Genomic DNA, 20,635 nt, shown 5'->3' with positions numbered 1-20,635 from the left:
CATTCTAGATCCTGGATCTAGACAAGGGCTATGACCAAAGAGGACAGAATGTGAAGGGACCTCATTTGGAATGAGTGCTCAAGGAAGGTTCACTAAGGAAGGGATAACAAAGCTGCCACAAGGAGGGCAAAGAAGAGTTACTGAATGAGAGACGTAGGAATGGGGAAGGAAGGAAGGGAAAAGTGTTTGGGAGCAGAGGCCCGAGGCAGGCCTAGATCTCTGGTCAGTGGAGGAACTACAGGAAGGTTGCTGTCGGGGAGGTCAGCGAGCGGTGGGGACAGCGGCAGGCCCCAAGGGCTTTGGAGGTCAAGTTAAGGATTTTGGACATTATCCACAGCAAGAAGAAGTCACTGAAAAGTTTACATGACGGGAAGCTGGGTGAAGGATATATGGCAGCAGTCCCCAACCTTTTTGACACCAGGGACTGGTTTCATGGAAGACAACTTTTCCAAGGACCGGGGCCAGGGGGGATGGTTCAGGCGGTAATATGAGCGATGGGCAGCGATGGGCAGCGGTGGGCAGTGGCAGATGAAGCTTTGCTCGCTTGCCCACCACTCACCTCCTGCTGTGCAGCCTGGTTCATAACAGGCCGTGGACCCCTGATGTATGGAACCTGCCTGTACATTCTTTGCAACTTCTGGTGAATCTATATAATTTTAAAAAAAGGGCTTCCCTGGTGGCGCAGTGGGTGAGATTCCGCCTGCCGATGCAGGGCACGTGGGTTCGTGCCCCGGTCCAGGAAGATCCCACATGCCGCGGAGTGGCTGGGTCCGTGAGCCATGGCCGCTGAGCCTGTGCGTCCGGAGCCTGTGCTCTGCAACGTGAGAGGCCACAACAGTGAGAGGCCCGCGTACCGCAATAAAAAAGAGTAGGCAGTGAGGCAATATGACCCACACTTTTCTTTTATTTATTCATTCATTCATTCATTCATTTATGGCTACATTTGGTCTTCCTTGCTGCGCGTGGGCTTTAGTTGCGGCGAGCAGCGAGTACTCTTTATTGCGGTGCCGGGCTTCTCACTGCGGTGGCTTCTCTTGTTGTACAGCACAGGCTCTAGGTACGCGGGCTTCAGTAGTTGTAGCTCTTGGGCTCTAGAGCGCAGGCTCTGCAGCTGTGGCACACGGGCCCAGCTGCTGCACGGCATGTGGGATCCTCCCGGACCAGGGCTCGAACCCGTGTCCCCTGCACTGGCAGGTGGATTCTTAACCACTGTGCCACCAGGGAAGCCCCGACTTACACTTTTCAAATTCCCTTCTGGCCTTTGTGTGTTGAATGGATTGGGGCAGGAAGGGGCAAAGTTGAAGGTAACCTGCAGTGATCCAGGAGAGAGAAGGGCACGGTAGCGCTGGAGATGGAGAAAGTTCATGCTACATTTTGGAGGTAGGGGTTGAGGGAACTGGTGATTGATTGAACGTGGGAAGTGGGGGAGGCGTCAGGAATGAGTCCCAGGTTCCTGGCTTGAGCACCTTGTACAGATCGAGAGCCACCGATGGGCAAGACAGGTGCAGGAGCAGGACAAAGGCAGAGTTTAGGTTTGGATGTAAAAAACTCTACTTTGAAAAGACACATACACCCCAGTGTTCACAGGTGCATTATTTACAACAGCCAAGACATGGAAACAACCTAAGTGGCCATCAACAAATGAATGGATAAAGAAGATGTGGTATGTATATACAATGGAATACTACTCAGCCATAAAAAAGAAAAGAATTTTGCCATTGGCAGCAACATGGATGGACTTGGAGGGCATTATGCTTAGCGAAGTAAGTCAGACAGAGAAAGACAAATACTGTATGATCTCGCTTATAGGTGGAATCTAAAAAATACAAGAAACTAGTGAATATAACAAAAAAGAAACAGACTCAGATATAGAACAACTAGTGGTTACCAGTGGCGGAGGGAGGGGCGAATTACAGGGGTGGGGAAGTGCGAGGTACAAAGTACTGTGTATAAGATAGGCTCGAGGATGTATTGTATAAAAAGGGGGGAATATAGCTAATATTTTGTAATAATTGTAAATGGAAAGTAACCTTTAAAATTTGTATTTCCAAAATGCTATGATCTCTCCCCCGTCTCCCAAAAAAGTTTGGGTGTGTGAAGTTCAAGTTGTTTACGGGAAGTCAAGTGCGGATGTTAAACAGATGGTTGGATTTGAGATTAAAGCTGTTAAATGATAATTAAGTACACAACATCCATATGTTTTTGACAAATGACAGTCATAAGAAGAAGACAGATGGCTTGATTTTCTGGATCTACATTTTGCTATTGTTCTAAGAGAAGAAGATCCAGGAGACAGCTGGTTAGAACACATCTTTGTTTCCACGCTCCATGTGGGGTTGACCTCCATCTCTGGTTTATGACACTGACAGTCAAGGAGGTATCACTGCAGCAGTGATTGTAATCACATTGCTTCACCTGTGTTAGGACACTGTCTCCACATTTAACTACCTGAATAAATACTATCACAGCTAATCTTACTTCATTTGTGTTTTGCTGTTATTGGAAGAAGGCTGTGAAATTTATATGGACACACCTGTCTTTCTAGGAATTCTGGCTGGTGAGGCCTTACTTTTTTCTTGTCATTCTTCTTCAAGTTAAGACTTGTTATTTATTAACTTATTTCCCTGTTTAATTTCCTTCTACCTCTATTAGCATATTTTATGTTTCGTTAACTTTTATGCTGTTGTTTTTCATTTTGGTCCCAGTTGATAAGTGTCTGAACTTTTTATGTTGTGAGCATCCATTTGGTGCTTTACAACCCATTTAGCAACATTTGTAAGACAAAGGAAAGAGTCTATTTCTGGTCTTTTTTTTTTTTTTCCCCTCAGTCATGAGTACTTTGCATTTTCGGATTCCTAGAAATGCTGTCTAGGAAGCATTTTGTTCAGTGGACTTTGGCCTTATCCAGTACTCTACAGGGGTCAGGCAGAGTCAGGGAGGACAATATAATTTATCATCCAAATAAGAATAGTTCTATCCAAATAAGAACAGTTCTGAGAGTGAAAGGGGATGCTAACCCGGTGGGAGTCAGGGACAAGGGGAGCAAACCCTGCTTTTTTGGGGCACAATGTATGGTCGTTCTAATAAAGATGACTCTACAAATATAAACAAGATCAGGATTAGAGGACAGAAATTCAGGGGCTGAGGAACCTGCCAATAATGAAAGCAAACAGCTGAACGGGGGCCAGCTGTGGACAAATCACTGCGACTCTTGGTGTCTCTTTAAATCAAGCCAGCGCTTCTCCTGTTCTCTCTCCAGTTCGTCCTCTTTCTCTTTTGAGTCTGCCTACAACCCAAGGTCCTTTCCATGAAGCTTGCCTCGACCGCTCAAGCTCTTGTTGACCCTCTGCTCTCAGAGCTCCTGGTCTAGAACATGGATTAGCGCTGGGTTCTCTTCTTTCCTGGGGAGCTTGCCATCTGCTTCACGGAAATTTTAGTCTTGGCTAAAAATTCAAGTTCCTTGAAGATCACTGAAGGCGGAGATCCCAGCTCATCCTCCCTCCACCGGAAAGAGCTTCCTGCTGACGGACAGCACCTGCCGTGTGATTCGCCAGTAGGACACGAGTAGGTAACTTCCAGTGATAACAAATGTTACTATCTGCCATGGCTCCAATTTCAGAGCTTTGTTGAAATACACTTTTTCCCCCTTAGCTGTATATTCTTTCTCTATTTTACTATCTTGAAAAACTAGGGTACACATTTCTCTTTAGAGAAATTTTGACTGGTTGTTTTATTTTAACTGTGTGGCTTAGATTTGCATATGTCTACCAGAAATTTGATAAAGACAATAACAGACATTTATTAGTACCTAGTATATCCTATGGGAAGTGCTGATTAAGGTCGATGACACCAGATGGTTTGCTGGATAACATTATCTCATAATTCAGATTCTGGTTCCAACTGACTGATTTGGGGGCATTATTTGAGGTTGGGGGCTGCCCAAATTTGGCAACTCAAATCTCCTGAGAGGGATTATTAAAGGAGGTGCTCTTGTCTTCACTGGGCATTTCCAGGACATTTTATTCTAGAGATAACACTATGAATAATTGGTGACATCTACCACGTGGCCCCTTCTGCTTCCAGGCCCTGGAGGCTTTCGCCATCAAAACAGAAAACTCGGGGGGCAGCCGCTACGAGCTAGGAGAAAGAAGGGAAGGTGTGGGGGTGGTGTGAGTACATGCCCTGGGGGCTGTCCCTCACCCACAGTGATTGATGTCAGAGTCCTCCCAGCAGGCCAGGGTCCCACTGAGGGTATGGACGGTATCAGGCACCCTGAGTGATGGGCCATACTGACTGCCATGAGGGCAACATTATGGGTCAGAGGATCCCAGTGGATTCCTGGAGGATGTCTGTGCACCAGGGGTAGCTGGTGTGGAGGTGGTAAAAGGTCAGTCTGAAGTGGGCGGGTGGTGGTAGGAAGATCCATGGCTGTGCATGAGGTTATTAGTGTGGGTGCTGAGAGGGAGAAGTGAGCTGGGTGACATTCAGCCCCAGTATAGGTCCTGGGGAGCAACTTGTGCTTCAAGAGCTGCGGCATCACTGTCCCATGGCAAGTAGCTTCTTCTACCTGGTCATCTGGACACTTACCCCATAAAGGACTGGACTTAGGGAGGCTAGACACCAGCTCCTTGAGAATAGGAAGTGGGTACCAGTTACATGACTGAACAATGTTTGGTACAAGGTCTAACCAATAGCACAAGGCACATAAATGCTTGACGAACATAATGTCACTAGGTGACCAAGCCATAATGGTGCCCCTCCTGAATCCCTGAGGGATAACGGATTAGCTTTTATCTCATTCATTCATTCAATTTGGTCTCATTCCAAAAACGATTTGTGTCAGAGGATGGGACAACCGGGCTTTAGTCTTTAACAGATTCTAAAGTTTATTCGAGCTTCTGTTAGTACAATTACAAATTTTTTTAAAAATTATTATTTTTAAAGAAATGAACAAGGCAGTCTTTTGCTTTTAAACAGGCATCACCCTTCAGTTGCCAATTACCCTTTTAGATAAGAGGATCTGACAAATCTTTGCTGAACGATTATTTTGTTAAAAATCAAAATGGCACTCTCTATGTACCTGCTTCCTTATAAGAAATTCACTTCTTTCCTTGTGGCATTTTTCAGTAAAAGCTTCTATCCAGGTACTATATAAGGGACTGTTTTACTCTATGTGACCCCTGCTGGGCAGGTGGTAAATTACTAATCTTTCTCCTCTCTCTGCCTCCTTCCCCACTCCTTACTCTCTCCCCTAGATCGCCAGCTCACCATTCTCACTTCCTCCTCTGACTTCTAGATCTATTCTTCTATCATTAGCTCCTTGCCTTTGCTTAGATAAATCAGTTTTCTGGCTTCCTCCTGTACTCCTCTCCTTTTATTACCTAAATAAGCCTAAAAAAAGTTCCAGCAATGTAAATAAAGAACATTTCTGGGGAGAAGGGGAAGAGGAGGGAGGGAGGGGGGGAGATGTTAAGATGTACAGTTTAATGGTTTTACACTAATATCTATTTATAGTAATATAAATTCTTTTTTAAATTGAAGTATAGGTGATTTACAACATTGTGTTAGTTTCAGGTGTACAGCGAAGTGATTCAGCCATATATGTATATATAAATATATACACACATATGTATATATATATTTTTCAGATTCCTTTTCATTATAGGTTATTACAAGATATTGAATATAGTTCCCTGTGCTATACAGTATATCCTTGTTGTTCATCTATTTAATTTTATTTTTTTAATTTATTTATTTTATTTTTGGCTGTGTTGGGTCTTCGTTGCTGCGCGCGGGCTTTCTCTAGTTGCGGCGAGCGGGGGCTACTCTTCGTTGCAGTGCGCGGGCTTCTCACTGTGGTGGCTTCACTTGTTGCGGAGCATGGGCTCTAGGCATGCGGACTTCACTAGTTGTGGCTCGCGGGTTCTAGAGCACAGGCTCAGTAGTTGTGGCACGTGGGCTTAGTTGCTCCGCGGCATGTGGGATCTTCCTGGACCAGGGCTCGAACCCGTGTCCCCTGCCATTGGCAGGCGGATTCTTAACAACTGTGCTACCAGGGGAGCCAATCTATTTTACATATAGTGGTGAGTATCTGTTAATCCCATACTAGTAATTTCTCTTTCCCCCCTTACTCTTTGGTAACCACAGGATTGTTTTCTATGTTTGTGAGTCTGTTTCTGTCTTGTAAATAACTCATTTGTATTATTTTTTAGATTCCACATATAAAAGATATCATATAATATTTGTCTTTGTCTGACTTACTTCACTCAGTATGATAATCTCTAGGTCCATTCATGTTGCTGCAAATGGCATTATTTCAGTCTTTTTTATGTCTGAGAAGTATTCCATTGTATATATGTACCACATCGTCTTTATCCATTCATCTACTGATGGACACTTAGGTTGCTTCCATGTCTTGGCTGTTGTAAATAGTGCTGCTATGAACACTGGGGAGAATATATCTTTTCGAATTAGAGTTTTCACCTTTTCCAGATATATGTTCAGGAGTGGGATTGCTGTATATATGGTAACTCTATTTTTAGTTTTTTAAGGAACCTCCATATTGTTCTCCGTAGTGGCTACACCAATTTACATTCCCACCAACAGTGTAGGACGGTTCCCTTTTCTCCACACCCTCTTCAGCATCTATTATTTGTAGACTTTTTAATGATGGTCATTCTGACCAGGGTAAGGTGAGCTGATACCTCATTGTAGTTTTGATTTTCATTTCTCTAATAATGAGCGACGATGAGCATCTTTTCATTGGCCTCTTGGCCATCTGTATGTGTTCTTTGGAGAAATGTCTATGGAGATCTTCTGCCCATTTTTTGATGGGGTGGTTTGTTTTTAAAATATTTTCTATTAATCTACTTTAGCATTTTTGTCTACTGACATTAAGATACTGGAACAGAGGTTTAGGGAAGTTGGCTTGCTCATGGTCAGAGTCGGTAAGTAAGGGAACCAGGCCAGTGAAATCCCACAGAGCACCCCGGTCCTGCCTCTGCCGGGCTGTGGACTCTTCAGGGCAGAGATTGAAGGGAAGGGGACCAGATACATTTTGGATTCTGCCAATCCCAGCCAAAGAGGACTGGTGGGATGATGAGCAGATGTAAACAGACACGGGGGCAAAAGCTTCCTCTGGGGATGCTAATGCAGAAGCAGCAAGGAGTCGTCTCTTAGATGTTTGCAAAGAAGACAGGACGGCTTTAGGTTTTTGAGACTAATCTTGATTCTTCAAGCAGTTTATAGGCAGAAGCATATGGGTCATTTAGAGCTTGCCCGAAACTCCCGGGGAAGAATTCTTTTTACCTCCAGGGCTCACTATGACAGGACTACACATGTAAAGGAAGTGCCTGCCTGAGTCAGGTCTGGTGCTGTTGGATGAAGGTGAAAGATCCGAGCTCGGCTGTCAACTCTCAGATCTGTGAGAATGGCAGAAGCTTTTGGATTCTGGGACAGAGCGCTGGCAAGGCAATAACACCTTCCATGTGAATGAGTCCGTGTGTGTGCGTGCACGTGCTTGTAAACTTCACATTGAAAGCAAACAAGAAGGACCAACGAATGACAGCTGAGCTGCCTGGAGACAGGCTACAGGTAGTGCATGGATTGCAATTCCTGGTTCTTGGGAATGGGAGGCTAAATTGGGAGCGTGCAGGGTGATGCAATCCAGGCCCCGCAGGTTCTACATGGCTGCCTGACTTTCTGGCCTGCTCCTCAGGGCTTTGGTCAGGCATACGCCCCTGCAACTCTTCTCACAGTGCTATTTCAGTACAGGCCAGACTTTGAGCACAGCCAGGATGACGCTGGCCCAGTAATAACTCTCATCTTTGGCAGAGCAGGTGGACACTGGGATTGCTCACTCCCCACTTTGGTGGGTTTGCCCAATGCCTTTTGGAGCTTTTAATAGAATCCTTACTTTACCTTCATACAATGCTTTGGTGGAGTCCCATTTACTTTTTCTTTCTTTCTTTTTTTTTTAAAAAATTCCAGCAGTTTATTAGGTTAGCAGTTGGTTTAATTCAGCAGCTAAATAGATGTTATCCAGAGACCTGCTTTGTTCTGTGTTTACATTGTCAACGTCACTCCTCAGTAGGTGGTTGGTTCTTATGAATGCAACCAGAGCCCAGGTTGTGGAATACAAATGCTACTTTGTTTTTGCATAAAGACAAGATGCAAGTCACATAACTATTTTGATAGTTTTGTTAAAATAATGCAACCTGTGCATGAAGAACAAAAATCTACCAAAATCTAAGTCTGGCTTTCTGTTTTCACAAAACATCTCTTTTAGTCAGACAAAGTAGCAATATTTGAAGGTAAAAATAGGTTTGTCATGGTTAGGTAAGAGTCTCATAATTGCACTTTGCAAACCAATTATATAACGTAAGAGAAAAGCTGAAGCAATTCTGATTGTTTTATTATTGGTATTAGGATTTTCACCTTTCAAGTGACCACTGCTTGATGGTTTATACCTGAAAATGTTTTCACATATAACATGTAAACACACCCTCTTCCTTCAACTGCCTTGGACTTCTAAGAATGAAGTCCAGGTAGAAAGGAGAGGTACCCAGAAACATGTCGCTGAATCAGACCTCCACAGATAGAGATTCTGGCTAACCCACACTGTAGCACTTTTCTATGTGAAGAGGACCATGTCTGGTGACATTTCAGAAACCGTCTGGTCTACTTCTTTGTTTTTTGATCTTCTTGGCTGCACTGCGTGGCATGCAAGGTCTTAGTTCTGTGACCAGGGATCGAACCCATGCCCCTTGCAGTGGAAGCGCGGAGTCTTAACCACTGGACCACCAGGAAAGTCCCTGGTCTGCTTCTTGTTTCACTCGGCACAACTTGTTGGCTACAGATCTGGTCAGGATGGAACTGCAAGTGCCCAGGGGCACTGAATTCCTGCAAATGGTTTTGCTCCAGTAGAAACAAAAGGTTAAGATAGTCTCCTGAGAAAATCTGTGCTTCTGAGATAACCGGCCCCACTTGGAGAAGATTTGGAAAAACACAAACACAAACAAAATTTTCCGAGTGCATATCTGGACCAGGTACCTGAATGACTGCAGGTAAATCCTTTCCTATATGAAAGCCCCCAAGCCTGGATACGAGTGATAGCACAGACTCCAAGGAGCATCCAGTCTTGAATGGTTACAATTCTGCAAAAGCTACTGAAGAAAAAAACCCCATAAAAGTCGCAGGACAAAGGGCTATTCCTCTGAGTTAAATAGCAGTGTCCTCCGGAGGGAGATTTCCACTTCCTCTGCCAACCAGCAGCCCGGCTGGCAGCTGTATTTGAGAAGAGCATGCCTATCCAATAATGGTACATGGCCCTTCTTCTGTTTTCTGAACGGAGTCTATTTTGGTGGTACTGATATGCACAGTTAAAAAAGCCTGGCTTAGTTTCCAGAATGTAGCTTCCTCTGAATTCTTCAACTTAACAAAGCCATGATTCTCCGTTTTTGTGTTAATTGCATGTTTGCCCAAATTCAGTGGATCATCTCCTAATTTTTATATAATATTCTCATTTTCCAGATATCCACTGAGGGTCCTCAGATTGAAATTAGTCACATCCTATGATCCAAGCTGAGTGGACACAACTAAACCTCCATCAATCTCAGGTCCCCAGAGGAGGTCTGAGAAAAAAAGTGAGGAGATGGGGTTGTGAGCCGTTGTATATCTGTGCTCTGTGACATTTAGGTTTGCTGACCATTTCAGTTTTGGAAATGACAGTTGATTAACATAAAAAAAGACAACTACTTTTTTGTGTATCTCCACCAATGCCTGCTCTTCTCACAAATGTTTATAAAGAGTGGCATGATGTAATAAAACTGGCCTTCTTAAACGAGTTTTGCATTTGCCTCTGGTGACAGTAAAATTTTATTTATAAAATATTACTTAAGTAAGCTTTAGGGCTGTTAAACAAACAAATAAACAAAGAGGCAAAAACCTCCTGTTGAACATTCGTGTTTCACTGACTGTGCCTGAAGGTTTGAATTATGATTACTTCACATACAGATGACAAAGATCTGATAGTTTTCAATGAGCGTTATTGTGCTGTTTCCATATTAGAAAGAAACCAACTTGTCAGTATAATTAAACTGGATAGGTAGCTTAGGTTCAACATTAATGCAGGACAAAAAATTAAAAAAACACATAAACTACTCTTTTTTTTTTCTATTTTTGCTGTTAGGTTTAATATATGTAATATATACTTTTTTGTATAGTCATTGAGAACAGGGCATTTCCCAGCATTTAAAAAGTCCTTTAGATTTTTGAGGTTAAATTATCCTAATGAATATTACGAATGTGTAATTCATCAAGACCAACAAAGCCAGCGTCTTGCACAATATTTTACATTTAGTAGGCATACAAGATTCTTCTCAGAATGACTCCTTTGGAAAAATGTTTCAGCTCTTGTTGGCTACAAATCCCATCTATGATATAGTTCATTTCTAATGTAGGAGAAACTTGATTTTGGAGCTCACCCCTCAAACCTGGTCCTGATTACTGCTTCAACTCCTGTTTATATAATTCTACACAATTTTGGCAGGATTCAAGAGCACATACCAGGGTGTTGGCTTTTATGAATCTCCTGGGATGTGAATGTCAAGCTGACTGGATGAACTCTGGCCACAAATTCCAGACAAGCACAATGACTCTATTTATTCAGACTTGGCCGCCTGAATGCAGATTGACTCTGTGGGTAATAAATTTTCACAGGCCAAGAACTTCAGCATCAACCAAGCTGATTCTGAGAAGAAAAATACACCCAGGGAAGTGGAGCTGGGCTGCAAAAACCTCCTATATTTTTATTTCACATCTGCATATCATTCAGCTAATACATCTGGTGACGGATGGACACGCACTGCTGATGGCTTCAGAGGTTCTTCTGAAAAGCTCTGCTTTCTGTTAGGCAATTGTCATATTAAAAAGGAACAAGGAAAAAAATGACCAGCGGCCATTACAATTGGCAATCTGCTTTTAATATTACACCCAGAGCTGATGTTACTTATCCAGTGACCTCTACGGTAAACAGCAGAAAATTGAGGTGGGAGTGTTCCTTGTGCTTCTTCTTAAGAAACCAACGTTAACAAAAGGCAGTTAAGAACTGCAATTCAGTGCTCAGAGCAATCTCACCACCTATAATCCTGACACCTTGATAAGCGAAGCTTTAGAGTCACTCTAAGAGGACCGAGATTCTTTTTGAGGGACATGATTAGTACTCCATGCATTAAGAATAAGAAAAGAAGTGGCTCTTTAACTTGCAGATTTATGCTAATTGCCTGGATATCTATTAAATGAATTGTGTGTTCTCCAAATATTGACTGGGGATTAAAAGGTAACTTTTCTTCATTGTGAGAAGTAAATGATGCCAGTAGGAGAATTTCCCTCTAAAGATTATATCCCAGGATCACTGCCTGTAAAATTAAAACTGTCAGTTTAAGTGGATAAACCATGCTCATTTAAAGAGAAAAATGTAGTTACAGAATTAAAATGAAAAGACTGCCTAATACGTACGGATAATGTAATTACTGGAAGCTGCAGGCACATACATAGCCATTTAGTTTGGATCCCTTCTCCTTACTTCCCTGAGCTTATGTATCTGTCATCTCTGAAACACTGTGTGCAGTTGACACGATCTTAGCTGCTCCTTGTTGAGTGTCTTATTCACGTGGCCCTGTCCTCATGCCTTAGTGGTAGTAATTTCATCTAGATATTTGCTGTGTCCAACCTCCCAAGCTTACCCTCCTCACTTGAGAGGCAGAACTCATTTTTTTTTAATAACCTTAAATCTGCCTTTTATTTATTTAATTTTTTTGGCTGCGCCAGGTGGCATGCGGGATCTTAGTACCCCGACCAGGGATCCAACCCGTGCCCCCTGCAGTGGAAGCATGGTGTCTTACCACTGGGCTGCCAGGGAAGTCCCAGAACTCATTTTCTTATTTTTACTAAATGGGAAGATAGGCAATATAATTCATTTCTCCCTTCCAAATCCATTTAAAAAATGGCTTGAGTACTTAGTACCTTCAGGAATCATTTTGTCTTAAATCTTCTAACTCCTTTACTTTCTTCCAAAGAAACACTGGCGTCTAGAATTGTTAAAACCAAGAGCCACAGGTTTTAACTGGAGATCAAACCAACTGCCACACATATCTTGTGTCCTTCCTTCATTTACTCAGACACAAAATCTGATTCTCAAATCATTTGTCCTGTTTCTAGTTTGAACCTCATCAAGTATGAAAATTATAGGAGCAAACATGAGATTACGACTCCATTTCCATTAAACCTCCACATTTTGTAAACCTGGTCACAATCCTAGCTCTAGAGGTTAGTCAAAATGCTACAGTTTTTGAAAGGGAAGGCTGTGAAGAAATGCACTCTCTTGGTTTTGGAGGCTTCTGTTTGAGATAACTTCTAGAAAGTTATAACCTCAATATGGCTTGGTATGAAGCACATTTAAGAAGTGACTATTAACATTTCTACAGAGATTGGATAAATGCTTTTCTCCTAAATACGTAGGTGATTTGTGTATTTATCTACAGACAATTTTTGTCCTTGGGTCTATGTTTTTTTCTTCTTTGTCAACACTTTTGATCTTTGGATAGGACTAATTTGAAAAAAAATCAGTGTTTAATTAAAAAAAAAAAAAGGGAGACCCAAAGTCATCTTTGATACTGAACAACAGACAGCAGGAAATACTCTCAATTCAATAACATTATGCATCACTCATGCATCCATTCAGCAAGTATCCAGCACCTCTGCTGTGCCAGATACAGTTCCTACCCTCAGGAAACTTCCAGTCTGGTTGGTTGAGATACTTAAAAAAGTAAACGTAATACACAACTAAAATTATGATGAGACCTAAGAGGAAAGGTTAGGTTATTGTGACATGGACTAACCAGGTGTCCAGGTCAGATAACTGGAGACTCCCTGATGAAGTGAAATTTATGCTGCACTTCCAAGATGAGTAGGTATTAATGGGGCAAAAATCAGGGGGGAGAGGCCTATGGAGGGCCTGAGGCAGCTGAGTTTGGCTTGTTGGGGGAGCTGAAAGAAGACCAATGGGGTGGAAGTACCATGAACCATCTCAGTGTGAAGTGAAAGGGAAGCCTTGGGTGAAGCCAGCTGTGTAGGGTACCGTCGGCCAGCTACGGGCTCTGGATTTTACCCCAAGTGAAATGCGAACCCATTTAAGATTTTAGACCAAGGAATGACTTGATCTGATTTTGATGCTCTGACTTGATCTTTTTCAAAAGATCCCTGTGAGGAAGTTGTATTATAGAGGGGGGAGAAGAGAAATATGCTGATTTCTACTGGACTGGTTTAGACTAGCCAGGATGGAAAGAGGTGGATGGACTAATATTTGTGAATTTATAGGGATTAGAGATAAAATTAACACTTGAGTGAGGAATAGGGAGTCGTCAAGGATGAGCCCGATGTTTCTAGACTTAAACAACTGGGTGCCTGGTAGTTCTAGGTTTAGAAATGGTAACAGTCACAAGAGGAACATATTTGTGTGTGGATAGGTAGAGGGGTGGCAAAGACCAGAACTCCAGTTTGGCACAACTTGGATTTGAAATGCTTGTGAGACATCCAAGTGGAAAAGTCAAATAGGTCTGTGGTTAACAAGAGAGTTCTGAGCTGAGGGTATAATTTTAGAAATTTTAAGTATATAAAAATTGGGGCTTCCCTGGTGGCGCAGTGGTTAAGAATCCGCCTGCCAATGCAGGGGACACGGGTTCGAGCCCTGGTCCAGGAAGATCCCGCACGCCGCGGAGCAACTGAGCCCGTGTGCCACAACTACTGAGCCTGCGCTCTAGAGCCCACAAGCCACAACTACTGAGCCCACGTGCCACAACTACTGAAGCCTGCGCACCTAAACCCGTGCTCCACAACAAGAGAAGCCACGACAATGAGAAGCCCATGCACAGCAACAAAGACCCAACACAGCCATAAAATAAATAAATAAATTTATTTAAAAAAAAAATTGAAGGTCATGGGAATTGATGAGATCATCCAGAGAGAGACAGAGAGACAGAGAGGACGTGGAGAGGAAAAATCAGAAATGCTAAAAGATTCCAACATTCAAGATTGGCTGCAGGAGGAGCAGTCAGCAAAGGAGTCTGAGAAGACACAGCCAGAGGGGCAAGAAACAAACCAGGAGGGTATGGTATTAGACGACTCAATAAAAGTGGGGTAATTAACAGTTTTCAATGCTGTAACTCTTCTGGTGAGACAAAGGACTGAGAAGAGCCTGGTACATGTGCTCTGCAGACCCACTGCGGTCACTGGTGACCCAGTGAGTGGTTCTGGTGGAGAGGAGGGGCAGAAAAGAGTCAAAGGAGTAAGTCCCCAAGTAACTGAGAGGAAATGGGACAAACTTTTGATAAGAGGAAGGCAGTGTCCTCTTATAATAGGGGGGAAGGGAGACAATGAGTGAAGACAAAGGTAGCTGTGTGCATCTGGTTACAGGAAGATGAGGCTTCTCTGTTAGATGCCAGTCAGCATGGTACGCAATAGGGAAGTAAAGATGAATAAGACACAGCATCAGATTCAGGTCGCTCACTCAAGAAATCAGGAAGACAGATAACTAAATCTCATATTATCAATTCTGTGATGGAGATAGTTACAGGATACCCCGGGAGAAAACTCATAAAATGCCATCACCAGTGAACTGCTGTGAGTTATGTATATATAATGTAATACCCAGAAATGCCACTAAAAAAGCTATACAAAGAGATACACTCAAAAATACTATAGATAAACAGAAATGAAATTCTACAAAATGTTCCAGGAAGCTACAGGAATTCAGGAAAGAGAAAACAGAAAAATGAAAAAACAAAGAGAACAAACAGAAGACGAAAAATAAAGTGGTAGACTTAAGCCCTAACATAATTAATTATCATTAATGTAACATTACATTACATTAATTAATATTAGTTAATCACTTTAATTATCAACTAATAATTACATTAAATGTAAATGGTCCAAATACATCAATTAAAAGACAGAAATTGGCAAAGTGGATATGCTGTCTGTAAGAAACTCACTTCAAATATAGGTAGGTTGAAAGTAAAAGAATGGAAAAAGTTATATTATGCAAACATTAATCAAAAGAAACTAACAGTGGCTACACTGATATAGGATAAAGTAGACTTCAGGGCAAAGAAGATTACCACAGTGGAACATACGTAATTATAAAAGGTCAATCCACCAAGAAGATGTAGCAATCCCAAATGTGTGTGCACAAAATAACAGCTGTAAAATATGTGAAGCAAAAACTGATAGAATGGAAAAGACAAATAGACAAAACCACAATTACAGTTGGAGACTTCAACACTCCTCTCCCAACAATCGATAGGGCAACTAGACAGAAAGTCAGCAAGGATGTAGAATATCTCAACAGCAACATCAACCAACAGGTTCTAACTGACATTTATAGAACACTCCACCCACCATCAGCAGAATACACATAAAACATATACCAACATAGATCATATCTTGGGCCATAAAAAATACTCAATGCATTTATAAAACTTGAAATCATACAGGATGTGTACTTAGACCACAATGGAACCAAACTAGAAATCAATACAAGTAAGATCACAGGGAATCTCGAAACACTTGGAAATAAAACAACACACTTCTAAAAGCATCAAAGAGGATGACGTCTCACTGAACTGAATGGCAATGAAAATACAACATACAAAAATTTGTGAGATGTGGCTACAGCAGTGATGAGAGTGAAATGTACAGCACTAAATGCTTACATTATAAAAGAGGACTGGGCACATACCCTGAGAAAACCATACTTCAAAAAGAGTCATGTACCACAATGTTCACTGTGGCTCTATTTACAATAGCCAGGACATGGAAGCAACCTAAGTGTCCATCGACAGATGAATGGATAAAGAAGATGTGGAACATATATACAATGGAATATTACTCAGCCATAAAAGGAAACGAAATTGAGTTATTTGTAGTGAGGTGGATGGACCTAGAGTCTGTCATACAGAGTGAAGTAAGTCAGAAAGAGAAAAATAAATACTGTATGCTAACACATATATATGGAATGTAAAAAAAAAAAAAAAGGTCATGAAGAACTAGGGGCAGGACAGAAATAAAGACGCAGACGTAGAGAATGGACTTGAGGACATGGGAAGGGGGAAGAGTAAGCTGGGATGAAGTGAGAGAGTGGCATGGACATATATACACTACCAAATGTAAAATAGATAGCTAGTGGGAAGCAGCCGCATAGCACAGGGAGATCAGCTCGGTGCTTTGTGACCACCTAAAGGGGTGGGATAGGGAAAGTGGGAGGGAGGGAGACACAAGAGGGAAGAGATATGGGGATATATGTATACGTATAGCTGATTTACTTTGTTATAAAGCAGAAACTAACACACCATTGTAAAGCAATTATACTCCAATAGCGATGTTAAAAAAAAAGAAATCAAAATAAATCAATTTTCAAAAGTAAAAAAAAAAAATAAAAGAGGACAAATCTCAAATCAATAATCTAAGCTCCCTCAAGAAACTAGAAAAAAAAGAACAAAACGAACCCAAAGCATGCAGGAGGAGGGGAACAATAAAGATACGATATCAATGAAATTGAAAAAAGAAAAACTGACAGAGACTACCAATGAAACAAAAAGCTAGTTCTTTGAAAAGAGCAATAAAATTGATAAAGCTCTAGTAAGACTGACAAAGAAAAAAAGAAGATCTGTATCAAGAATGAAACAGGGGTTATCACTATAGATCCAGACATCAAAAGGACAATGAAGAAACACAACTCTACACAACATAAATATGACAACATAAATGACATGATGGATTAATTACTTAAAGAGCACGTACCACCATAACCTACCCAATGTGAAATAATCCGAATAGTCCTTTAACTATTAAGGAAATAGAATTTGTAAGTTTCTAAAAGTCTCCAGGCCCACATGGTTTCCCTGGAAAATTCTGACAAACATTTAAAGAAGAATTAACTTAAATGTTATACAATCTCTTCAAGAAAGAGAAGAGCAAGGAACACTTCGCAGTTCACATGATAAGCCAGCACTGTCCTAATGTCAAAACCAGACAAAGGCAATACAAAAAAAGAAAGCTTCAGAACAATATTCCTCATGAATATAAAAAGACAAGCATGTGAGGAAAATGTAGAGCAATGGGAATTCTCTTATACTGCCGGTGGGAGTGTCAGAAGGTACAACCATTTTGGGAAAATGGTTTGGGATAGTCTACTCAAATTGAACATCCTATAGCACTTCTACTCGTGGGGACAATAGGAATGTTCCCATACACTCCCCAAAGACCTGTACAAGAATGTTAGTAACAGCACTATTCCAATAGCCCTAAACACCCTCGTGTACGTCAGCAGTAGGACAGGTAAGCAAATTACGGTATATGCACATAATGGAATGGGATCCAGCAATGGAAATGAAAAAACTTCACTTACATGCAATATCATGCATGAGTCTCACAAACAAAATGCTGAGCGACAGAAGCCAGACACAGCAGCGTGCACTCACGATCCTATTGATGTAACTGTGCTTCAGAGACAAGCGCCATTACCCTACGGTGTTAGAAGTCAGGAGAGTGGTTATTCTTTTGGAGGCTGCTGCCCCGAAGGGGATGTGGGAGACCCAAGAGGCTGGTCATGTCTGTGTCTTGATCTGGGTGCTGGCTACACGGGTGAGTGTGGTTTATGAATATTCATCAAGTTGTATTCTTAGGTAACGTGTAACTTTCCTCTATGCCTGGTGTATTCCACTGTAAGTTGACTAAAATAGAAGAAAAAAGCCTACTGGATCTGGTGACATGAAGATTGTGGGTGAGCACAAGTTGTGAGGAAGTGGCAGGCTGCAGGGATCTAAGGTTAATTCCAATTTTACAAATGGTGACACCAGAGCACCGAGCAGTTCAGTGACTGGGTTTAAGGCTGCAGAGCCACTGCGTAGCAGAGCAGGGACTTGAACCCAGGGAGCTGCTGAGCTGGTGCTCACTCACTAAACTAGCCTGTCTCTTATTCTGAGAGCACAGAGGCAACGATAAAGGAACATCAAGACGGGAATATGCAAATGCATGAGTGTATGAGGCTACTTTAGGAAGAGCAAACAGCTGTAGCAACTCGATGCTCTTGTGGATGTTCCTTTATCACAGTGGCTACACAGGCTGGTGACCGACAGTCACAAAGACAACCAGGTGTCATGTTAGAAAAGAACAAGGATTTTAGTACACTATATTTATTGAGGCAGGGAAATATACAGTACATTTTTGAAAGATTTGGGGTTAAGAGACAGACTCTGATTATATCTGAAAAAATAATTTACGTTAGGTGCTTAATTCTCTCTCAATGCCGGAGAAATGCAGAGCGTGTATGTGTGCTGTGTATATGCACAGGCTCCGCTCTTTTGGGGTGCAATCATATTTTGGTCTTGAAGAGAAAAAAAATTCTATGTCATCAGTGTTTTTTAAAAGCATGGGATTTACGATTTTGTGATTAGGTCAGGGTATATATAGGATATATAAAGGATAACTTAATATAATCAGTGTTAGAGCAATCACTAAACTGCCACATACAAAACCACTGTCCGGAGTCTCAATTACGAGGGAGGATTAGGGTATGAAAGTCATTCATTCTGTCAGCTGCTTTCATTGTAAAAGACAGGAAGGTGTACATACGTACGGACCGAAAGCAAGAAGGATGTGACTGGTAGATTCACAGTACAATACTTTCCACAGCTACAGACTGAAAAGGAGTAGTTAATGAAGCAAAATGAGTAAACTAAAGGTTCTCACTGCCTTAGAGAATGTTTCTAGTTCATCCTTGATAACTAATTTTTTTAAATTGTGTTTTCAGTGGAAACATTTCCTGGAGATAATTCTGGAAATTCTTTCCAAATTAAGGAAGTCTCGCTGAATGAAACAGTCTGTAAATCCCTTTTCCAGTATCAAGTATACACACTCTACATGTTTGCTGTGACTTAATCCACAGCAAACATAGGTCCAATCCTATCTGGACCTCCACTGGGAAAAAAAACACAAGAGATGAAATCATTTGCTTGTAGACACAAAGACGAGGAACCAACATGAGGGGTGAAATCGTTCCCCAGATCTGCCAAGATTGCTGGGTTGTGGATGTCTGACGGGCCTGCTGCATGCACCTAGAAACAGATCAATAAATCTCTAAAAAAGCCCGAGTGGCCCTCCTTGCTCAAACTTTCTTCACTTGGGCTTTTCTCAGCTGGCCAATCTAGTTTCAAACTGCATTGAGTTCTATCTCACACCCAGTCCCTTCTTTGATGCCTCACCTTCTCTTACAAGGCGAGCAAGCTTTTCTGTGATCTCACAGTCATACCTGGCTCAGATGCTCTTCCCGGAAATTTCCTTTGATCTCACCTCTACACACTCTCTCAGTACACTATGTGCGTTTGCATGTCTAGACAGCTGCAACACCCGCACAGCATTCCATGATACCTCTGTATAAAATTCACCATTCCAAGATGACCTGGACAGTATACGTGTCTTGTATCACATGTAAAAATGACACAGAAAACCTCTCTGAATTGCCTTTATACCTATCATGTTTATCCCACCTTGACACGATACAAAACAGGTGATGAGAAAAAGGAAACAGAAGTGGAGGAAAATCTGTCTTTTCATTTTTCAAACTTGCTTTAAAATACAAACATTTCCCGAAATGCAGAAGTGAGAGTGATGAATGTTAATTGAGTATTTTATCACCTTAACTGACTGATCAGAAGAGTATTTATAAACCCCTGACTGATGTCTCGAGCTGATAAATCAACACCAGGGGAGAACATTTCAAGCACATTTATCACTTAAGACAAACAGGCTATTCTGAGCGCGATTATTTTTTATTCATCGTTTTAGCTCACCTCTACCTTTGCTTCCGCTCAATGTTAATAATATCTGTATAAGACTTCTCAATATTTAATGCTGAAGCATGCTTGTTGCATGCTGACGAGGTGAAGCTCACACATTTGATCTCCAGAAAGCCAGTAACCTTTCCAAAAAAAAAGCTCTATCTCACATTGAAGCCTGATCCCAGGCGGCTTCCTGATAAATAGTTGCTGTTGGCTTCGATGCCATGAAGATCACAGAATTACAGTTTTATGGGAAATTAAAGCCAAGATATTTGAACAGACTGGCCCAATGGCACAGAATCTCGTAATCAGCAGAGGATACCCAGCGTCCTAGAGCATCACAATTGAGCATTTGTATGACTCAGTTAATACCCAGGACAGTCTACCAGATTGGCATCATCATATCACATTCAGAGAACGGCAACATCAAGGAAAATCTTACCTGTTCATTCTCCTCTTCATCGCTACTTAGCTTAAGGTCATCTTCTAGCATTCTGAAAGAGGGAACAAAGAGGTACAGATACTTAGAAAATTCAAGAGAATTTAGCACCAAAATACCTGTATCAGAGCAATGTTTCAGTAATGAGCGTATTAGATTTACTAATTAAAAAAAAATGTTTCCTTTTGAGCCCTTTTCCTCTGATGCACTTAGGAAATTACAAACTGCCACATCATGAAAATAAACCCTCACAACAGCCAAAGGACGTGATGACCTGCTTCAGGAATATGAGGTTTTTGGG

General features: G+C 41.7%; 1 protein-coding gene across 13 annotated transcripts in view; it reads right to left on the bottom strand.

The window, feature by feature from the left end:
• The window catches only part of AFF3 (AF4/FMR2 family member 3), a 607,218-nt gene that overhangs the window by 103,132 nt on the left and 483,451 nt on the right, over window positions 1–20,635 (bottom strand). For all 13 annotated transcript variants that reach the window (XM_029232773.1, XM_029232776.1, XM_029232778.1 and 10 more), the window contains one exon: window positions 20,338–20,389. In XM_029232773.1, coding sequence (XP_029088606.1) covers window positions 20,338–20,389 — 52 coding nt within the window. The remainder of the gene's footprint in view (window positions 1–20,337; window positions 20,390–20,635) is intronic.

The sequence above is a fragment of the Monodon monoceros genome, unplaced genomic scaffold (assembly GCF_005190385.1).
Source record: "Monodon monoceros isolate NGI ecotype Baffin Bay Population unplaced genomic scaffold, NGI_Narwhal_1 Super_Scaffold_19, whole genome shotgun sequence".
NCBI lineage: Eukaryota > Metazoa > Chordata > Mammalia > Artiodactyla > Monodontidae > Monodon > Monodon monoceros.
This window is presented reverse-complemented; position numbering and strand designations above follow the sequence as displayed.